The sequence below is a fragment of the Haliaeetus leucocephalus genome, unplaced genomic scaffold (assembly GCF_000737465.1).
Source record: "Haliaeetus leucocephalus isolate CR32 unplaced genomic scaffold, Haliaeetus_leucocephalus-4.0 Scaffold473, whole genome shotgun sequence".
Lineage (NCBI taxonomy): Eukaryota > Metazoa > Chordata > Aves > Accipitriformes > Accipitridae > Haliaeetus > Haliaeetus leucocephalus.
In genome coordinates, this window is record NW_010972909.1 from 1,839,969 (window position 1) to 1,848,369 (window position 8,401).

Sequence of the window (8,401 nt, forward strand, 5' to 3'; positions counted from 1 at the left end):
CCGCCTCCGCCTCCGCCTCCTCCGCCTCCTCAGATCCCGAAAGTCCCTGGAGGTCAAGGTGCTCGGAGGGAGGGATGGAGTTTTGGCTTTGGAAACGTCAGGTCGTGCCTGGCCGCCGCGCCCCAGTGTCAGCGAGGAGCAAGGGACTGAGGGCCCATTGGCGACACCCTTTTTTATCCCTTGTGCTCCAAGTAGGAAGGATTTTCCAGCGTTTTCAGACCTCAGGCCGGTTTTGCTCTTATATTAGCACACAGTCAGCTAGAGGCGAGAGTCCTGCTCAGAATCCTGAGGTAACTCCTTATGCATCGCCTCCCTGAAGCGGGCATCAGTCCCTGTGTGTACCGGCTCTGGCTGGCATGGAGTTAGTAATGGCATCAGCTAAGTCGTGCTTAGCAAGAAAACTGGAGCGAGGAAAGTTTTTTGAAAGTAACTTTTACTCTGAGACTGGCTGGGCAGCCATCCGTCCGCAGGTGGTGAGTGACTGCTTTTGCATCACTTGTGGGTTTGGGGTTTTTTTCCCCCTTCACTTCTTAAACTGCCCTTATCTCAACCCTCGGGGTTTTTTTTCTCACTTTTGCCCTTGGAGTCTCTCCTCATGGTGCTGGGAGGGGAGTGAGCCAGCAGCTAGGTAGGGGCTTACCTGCCAGCCGGGGTCAACCCACCATACCATGCCAGCCAAGTACCACTGAAACTGAGGCAAAATAGTATGGAAGAAATCTGAACACAATCACTAGTAGGTGGTTGAATGTTTTAAAAGTCTTAAAAGTAAATAATTTATTTATGAGCAATTCTTTGAAATACAGGTATTATAGAGTAAAGGTGATCTTGAATACAAAATCTTTCCATGCTTATATGACAAGATAAACCATTTTTTTTCCATTTATTTTTCTGTTCTTGAGCCCTAGATGTCGCTGATGTCTTCTGTCAGGCTGCCCGTAGAGTACACTGTGAAAAAGATCAGGCTCGCTGGTTTTGGATGTTTTACAGATCATAAGATAAAATATACTTTTGAGCCTTTGCAATACAAAAGTAACTGCTTGTGCTTCATCAGATGGTTCTTCATATACAGGTTGTTTCATATCTCCATAGGCAGACATAATAACAGCTTGGAAGAGATTGATCAAGACACAGATCATCACCAGCATGAAAGAGGCTAGGAAAAGACCACCCAGCAACCTGTTGGATGAAAATGCGGTATCTCTGAAAGCTGAGACACAGTAAGAGAATATGGTCTGAGCTGAGTGGATCATGTTATTGTAATTCCATTCATGTTGCCCAAACACAAGGTAGCCAAAAGCCATAAATACAAAGAAGTACACCACCACTAAGAGGGCCATTGAGGAGATTCCAGGAAGGGCTGCCAAGATCGATCTTTGTGCCAGGCGTACGTCGTAAAAGAATTGAGAATATTTTAGAGTTTTCAAAACTACAAGAAATGCTAAAAAGCCCATAGTAATCCTTAAAGTCTTATCTAAATGAGAAACTGCATGAAAATGAATGAAATCATTTGGATGAAGTAAGTAAAACTTCACTATATCTGCTCCCACCTTAAACTTTATGACCTTTAAAAAAACAAAAAGGAGGAATGCTGATTTTAAGCCAAAGTTGATTATATTGGAAATGTTTTTAATATAATCTTTTTTTTCTAGGCTTATGATGTAAAGCTCATCTGCAATGTAAATGAACAGAAAGGCAAGAGTAACTACAAACACAAACATTTGAGCTTTAGTTTGCTGATGAAAAATGGGGAGTGCAAAAGAGTGTACTGACAAACTTGGTTTTATGATCCCAAAATGAGACATTTCAAATATGACCGAGATGGTGCAAAAGAGAGCTGCATCTGAGTTGAATGTAGTTAGTTCAATGATCACAGCCCATGTCTTTTCATCAAGCCAGTTGCTCTGTTGTAGAGCATCCAGCCTTGTCGTTGAATTAGGTCTTCCTTCTTCAGGGAAAAAGTAAAACGTGTATCCTGCTGGTCCATATGTGTGCAAATCTCCATATGAATAATACGTCCACAGAGTCTTGTTTTGCTCGTAAGTGAACCCACCATAACTGCTGGCATCCTTGGAAATGGACTGGTTGGCAACCTTTGTCCAAGCACCAGTGTAGTCACCTTTCTCTGGGATGTCACTGCCATATTTGTGAAGACAGTGGCTTTTACTGATCACAAAGTTATTTACATAGCTGTGAGGATGGAAGCATTTTTTCTCAGTACCTTTAGCCCGCACTTGCCTCATTCTAGGCAAACCAATGATTTTGGACCAGCTCTCGGGAAAAAAGGTTGGCTGAATGTCATTGTGGATCAAAGGCAAGAATAAGTCTTTCACCCACACGTAGATATGTTCTAGCTTATCTACAGTGGAGAGTCGTGGAGAGAATTGGTTATGGATGAATCGGTTGTAGTGGAAACTGTTGGCATTCTCAGTGGAATAGGCAAAATTTAATAGCAGCGTTAAAAAGACAAGGTGACTGATGAAACCTTTTGTGAAAAAAAATGCCTTGGCTTTAATTTTTGCCCTTTTCAGCATGTTTGCAATTTCATCAGCTTCTAAAGGCTTATACTGCTTGGTGCCTCTGACTTTAGCGAGTTTCAAGTGCAACTCTCTCATCTCATCAGCACTCATCGTTTCTTTAGCCAGCTTAATCTCAGAATACTTTTTCTGAGTTAACCATGTGATGTTTTCACAGTACTTTGGACGAATTGTACTCATAGCTGAGAAAAAACTGATTTTTAGAATTGAAAGGAGAAACACATTCTCAATAAAGGAGGTTGCAGATGCTAAAAGCCACTCTAGTGAAGTCTGATAGCCGTAAGACAAACCGTATAACACAATGAAAAATGATGATAGCCCAGTGACAGCTATAACTAGTGCCCATGAGAGATAGACACACCACCACCAAAAAACTACGTGTGGTCTCTTGTGAAAGGACATGGAGGCAATGGTTGGTTTCGTTTCTTTCTGAAAGTTGCCCCCTTCTTCTGCGTGATTATTACCAAAATTGAAACTTGATGGTTGTCTTCTCGGGCAAGCCTTGGCCATTGGAGGGGAATTCACGGTTATCATCTGCTCCTCTGTTCCAATTACATTTGCATCTCTTTCAGAAACTGTGCAATTACTCCAGTTTTGGGGAGCTCCCTTGCTTCTTGTCTTTCTGGAACATGGCGGGCTCTGTGATTTGCTGGGACCGCGAAGGTTCTCTGAGGGACTAAAATTCCTTGATTGTGCTGAAGTTTCTGAAAGGTACAATTTTTGCAAAGATTCCTTCCAGTTCTTAAGATTTTCAGACGGGAGGGGTGAACTTAGCTTTGGGTCCGTCTGAGCCACACCACGAGGAGAAGGTTCCTTCAGGGAGTACTTAAATAAGGCAATTATAATCATTTCCACAGGTATGGTAATCAAAGCACATTCAATTCCTACTGTTATTGATCTCAAATACCTCAAGTGTATTGGAGATTCTTCTTTCTTGCCAGCATTAAAGAACATAATGTTAACAAGCAAGTTTAATAATAATATTGCTAAACATGAAGACAACCTTTGGAGCCTGCTGAAAGTGCCAGTTAGAACGTGAGCAAAAATTGAGAACCACAGGTGGCCCTCTGTCAGGCTGTTGGCAAGTTTAATAAAAAAATAGTCGATTCTGGGCAGAGGTGTCTTCGGGTTTGTGACAGCAAATGTCCTTTCTAGTAAGTGATCGCCCTTGTCAAGAGAAAGCCATTTCCTGCACATAAAGAACCAGGTCTTCCTGGTGGACATATTCTCAACTTTGGCTCTGCTTAAGAACCAGCTTGGAGATGAGCCCTTGTTATTGTGCCAGACCCTGAAGGAACAAATGTCTCCCAAGTCTTTCTTAGTAGTTAACAGAAAGCAATCAGTGCTTCCTTGTTGGAAAGATGGAAAATGTGGGTGCCGTAAACAATGGACATCACTCGTGCCATTCTGGCCGATGAGCTGAAGAAAGACATCTGCTTTGGTTCCAGCTCCCCAGCGACTGCCTGTGTATAAAGTGACCAAAAAGCTCACTTTATCAAAGGGGTCGTTGTCTGGCAGAACTATAATCTTGTCTTTGCTGTACCTTTCAGCCCTGTCTTTCCTTATGGCCCAGAGGGACAAAAGAAAGTAGATGGCAAAAATAAAGAGCACTGTTAAGAAGGTCACTGGGTTTTTAGGTATGTCTGCTATCAGGGTTTTTCCTAGATCTACTGTGTTGGGGGTAACTATTACTTTGGCTGCCAGGAACCTGATGTTGAACATGGATGCATTTGACGCAGTGTGGACTGACAGGCTTCTACGACTCCGCTTCATATTGCAGACACAATGTACCCTCTGCCAGTTGGTCATGGAGCCAAGCCTGCATGTGTCTTCTCTCCACAGACTTTGAACTCTATCCAGAAATAAGCACTGATCACTAAAAATGTGTATGCTTACTAGTCTCTGGGTTTGATACCTTACAACATAGGGTGTCAGCAAGACAATGGAGATGTTATGAGTGTCTGTACTGCTTCCTTGAGCTGTGGCTGTCAGCAATGACTCTGGGAGACAGATAATGTAGGGAGCCTTAATGTTACAGTCAGCGCTAGCTGTCTCATTTTTGCTTGCAACTGTTGGCATATTGTGAAAAGCATCAAATGAGGCTATGGGATGAGCATGAGTGATGTTGGCACCTGTAAACACTAGCAACTTGAAAGTAACTTTTAGTTTTGTCAGGATCTGGATGTATATGCTCTTGGTATTTCTGCTGACTTCAAAACTAAATCCTCCAGTTGTGTAAGCTTGTGTTTTGTCAGGTCCCATTGCTAACTGAAAAGTTGAAGATTCCTTATCTTTCCTAGCAATGGTAATTTCTGCTCCTTCAGGCACGATCCCTAGTAGATCCCCATTAGCCTTGGTCTCTGCCATTTTAAACCCCAAGACCATTGTTGCGATTTCTGATGTGTAACCTAACCAAGGGAAGGGGTTCTCATCAAATTCAAAAAGGGCAGTGGAAATCACAGCATCATGGGGCAATCCTGAATAATTTCCCTTTTTCAGTGATGGATAAAAGCAATTCCTGCAGGCGTTTCTGGTAGAGAAAGCATTTGCAATGTTCCGGGTTTCATCTTTCTTCAGAGTGATATTCCAGTGTTTTGTTTCCATTAGAGTTTCTGTTTCTCCAGGGACTTTGCCCTGGAAAACTATCTCTGTTAAATTTTCCATAATGGAGAAGACTTTTTTAACTCCATTTACATTGACATTCCTGCGATGCAGAAGAGCAGCTCTCAGAATGTTGGACAAGCATCTTAGTATTCCACTGGTCTGAATTTCTGCTTGCTCAGACCAATGGCTCTCATTCCTCTGTATCTTCAGCACTCCAGTTACTTCTGTCAGTTTCTTAATGGCAAGGTCTTGTGACCTAACGTTCACTTCATCGGCTTCCTCTGTGACTTGAGAAAGAGAAGCAACTACCTGGTTGATTTCCATTGTGCCCTCAACTGAAATATTCAGGGCTGTTTTAATCAGACTTTCCCGAAACTGAGCCTTAGGGAGCTGGAGAGTTGGCGGGGCTTTAATATAGTTTAAGACAGAGGCTGCCAGATAAGCCAAATAACCTGCACTAAAATAATCTCCAGTCTGGAGGTAAGACGTCATCGGTGCACTCAAACCGCTCACTGAGGCCAACAGTTCATGAAACACAACAGCTAGTGGTCGACTGTTAACTGGGTTCCACACACGGACATATAAACTCACTTGGGTAAACGCCCCAAGGGAATCACAGACTTGAACATAAAGTGTCAAGGTGTACTTTTGAGAGGGCACTCCAACTGGGAGAAAAGATGGAGGAGTTTTAGGCTGATAGCCAAAGTACAGAATTGTGCCAAATGTATTTTCCTCCACAGAAGTTATTTTGGTAGTTTTGGGTACATTGGAAGCTACTATCACTTTATATGTCAGAGGTAAATTGCTGTCAGAAAATCCACTGCATTGAACAACAAATTTTGTCAGAAAGGCTGTGCCCCGGTGTGGGTTGATGGTACACTTACCAGCCCTAGGAGGAGAATTTACCTTAAATGTGTGTCTGTAGATTGAAGACCTACCATCCCAGGTAGTTACTTTTAACAGAAGTATGTAGGATCGATGTGCGGTCTTTGTAAAAGTCAGAGCATGTATAGACAGGTACGACGCAGACCTCCCTGTTGAGGTTCTGGAAGACCAGTCAAAGTTAATTTCTGTGGAGTTTTCTGAAAAAAGGGACCAGTAGTAGACTGGCTGGCTGTTTGTTCTACAGTTTAGGCATTTTCCAGACAAGGTAAATCTCTCTGTTGGAATTAGAGTGCTACCACAGTTTTCAAGGCATGCTACATCCAGAAGGAGCGGGGAGCCGGGCTGCACATCTACAGTTTGGTCGGCATAACTCCTCCTTCTATCCTTTTGAATTGCTAGACGAAAGTAGTATATGGCGTTTCCTGGGAGGGATTCTGGTGGCATTGCTTGAACTGGACCTGAGAACGTTAACCATTTCAAATCCCTCTGGGCCGGATGGCATCTCTTTCCTGGGCTGACTTTCATGTTTTTATAGTCTGATACCTCTTTAGTGCAGTACCAAGTAAATGTGATTCCCTTTAGTCCTTCCTGTGAATCAGGATCATAGGAAGCAGAGCCATCAAGGGTCCAATTATCAGAAAAACCCACTGTGCGGAATGTGCCTCCTGCAATATTTGCCACTAGGTCAGTGCTCTCAATCTGAACATAAACTTTGTCTGAGCCCCTGAGGACTGTTGTGGTCCTAATTGGGGTTATCTCAACAGTGAAATAAAACAGATACAACCCATAATCTAAAGTAAAACTGGGAACAGTTAAGTGTATCATTTCTATGCCATACATCAAAGAAGAGTTTATCGGTCTTGTCCAGTCTGGAATAGTTGTTGTGTCCCGAACAGGGTAGATTCGCCACAAGGGGTAGATAGATATACCAACGTTGCAGTCTACTAGTAATCTGACAAAGAGGTAAAAAGATGTCCCCCTTTTCTGGCGCAGGACAGAGGTATGAAGAACAGGTTTCTGAATCTGCACGGTGTCTATGTAACAGGCTTCTTTCTGGCAAAACACTGGTGCTTCTATGGTTTTTGCAGCATAGTTGTTGACTCTGACTCTTAAAAGAGCCGGTGTTAGTGTACTTCTGGTACAGTTCACTTTTGCCACAAACCCTGTGTAATTCTCTGGATCAAACGGTAAAGCAGAGCGACGGACAAAACGTGTGGCATTTCTTACATGATCGTTGTATGTGTACGTGCTGTTCTGGAGAAGGTGGTCTTTTTGCGTTCCAAAAAGCTGCAGATGGAAGGTCCACTCGCATTGTAGCATCGGATGTTGAGCAGGGATAAACCACAGTAAATAAGCAAAGCTCTGCAGAAAAGAAGGATGGCCACTGCTGAAAACGTGGACTTCAAGGTCTCTTTCTGCCAGAGACCTAAATAAAACTCTCTTCTGATTCATATAAAGGTACATATTGAACCTGTACCACTGGAAGGCCACAAACTCGACGGAGAGTAAGTAGGAGAGCTCCTTGTGTTGGTAGAACACAGTGCGTGTGTTAGGGCCATCTGTGGAAATAGGGCTGTTGTTTTCTTTGGTTGTGTAAAACATTCCGTGGTTGTATCTGAAAATGTAAGTGCTACTGTTGGTCTTCCCTGGGTGAAGGTTGAACGAGCATTGCACTGTAAGGAGGCTGGAGGCCCTGGGAGGAGGAGCGCTTCCTGGTGGGAGACCTGTCTGCAGCGTGACCTGGCCTGACCAGCACGAGGTGTTCTTCACCCAGGCCGAGTTCAGGTACCAAAAGCAGTGAGGTGGGGGTGGCAGCCGCCCCTCTTTCCCCTCTGCCTCTGGTCTTGCTCCTGGGGCGGGCTGGTAACGCAGGTTCATGGTGCTGTTCCACAGGCATGAGACCCAACTCTCGTTGTCCTGCCGTTGAGAGACTCGTCCATGAGGGCCCCAGCAGGTGACCAGCAGGGGTGGTGGCTGGAGACGGGGAGAGGAGACCCCCGAGCCTCTGGGGCGGCAGCAGAGCAGCTGGAGGAGGAGGAGGAGGAGGTGAAGCGCTGTCATGGCCGTAGGAGCTGAAGGAGCGGAGGGAGCACAGCCATTGTAGGGCAACCTGACGGAGGCTGACAGCTGGGGACTCCCAACTGCTGGAGAAGGGCTCCGAGGAGACCAGAGCCTGCTCGCCGTCCTCCTCCCCGGCACAGCTGGTAAGAAAGATATTGAACTTCAGAAACAGCGGATCGAGCGTGGATGCGCCCGCTGCCACAAGAAACGAGTGTTTCGGGGCCAATAGTCTACACGAAACCGTCGGCAGCACCGCGGTAACCTCGGTAACGCGGAACCCTCGGTAGCCCGGAGGTTCGGGAGGGAGCCGCTGCCAA

The 8,401-nt window shown here is 44.8% G+C and overlaps 2 protein-coding genes across 2 annotated transcripts in view; one reads left to right on the forward strand and one right to left on the reverse strand.

The window, feature by feature from the left end:
• Window positions 1–848: 848 nt before the first annotated feature.
• Window positions 849–8,084, reverse strand: PKDREJ (polycystin (PKD) family receptor for egg jelly). Its single transcript, XM_010575293.1, has 2 exons — window positions 3,305–8,084; window positions 849–3,136 (listed from the first exon to the last, which is right to left on the reverse strand). The coding sequence occupies exons 1-2, from the start codon at window positions 8,082–8,084 to the stop codon at window positions 849–851; spliced, it is 7,068 nt and encodes a 2,355-aa protein (XP_010573595.1).
• The window catches only part of TTC38 (tetratricopeptide repeat domain 38), a 19,730-nt gene continuing 19,411 nt past the window's right edge, over window positions 8,083–8,401 (forward strand). The window contains exon 1 of the mRNA XM_010575434.1: window positions 8,083–8,088. Within this exon, the coding sequence (XP_010573736.1) occupies window positions 8,083–8,088 (6 nt within the window). The remainder of the gene's footprint in view (window positions 8,089–8,401) is intronic.

Coding starts and splice junctions, on each gene's coding strand:
- PKDREJ (XM_010575293.1), bottom strand. CDS start 8,084: ATGACAGCGCTTCACCTCCTCCTCCTCCTCCTCCAGCTGCTCTGCTGC. Junction 3,137..3,304: donor TCAGACGGACCCAAAGCTAA/GTTCACCCCTCC, acceptor GAAGCAAGGGAG/CTCCCCAAAACTGGAGTAAT.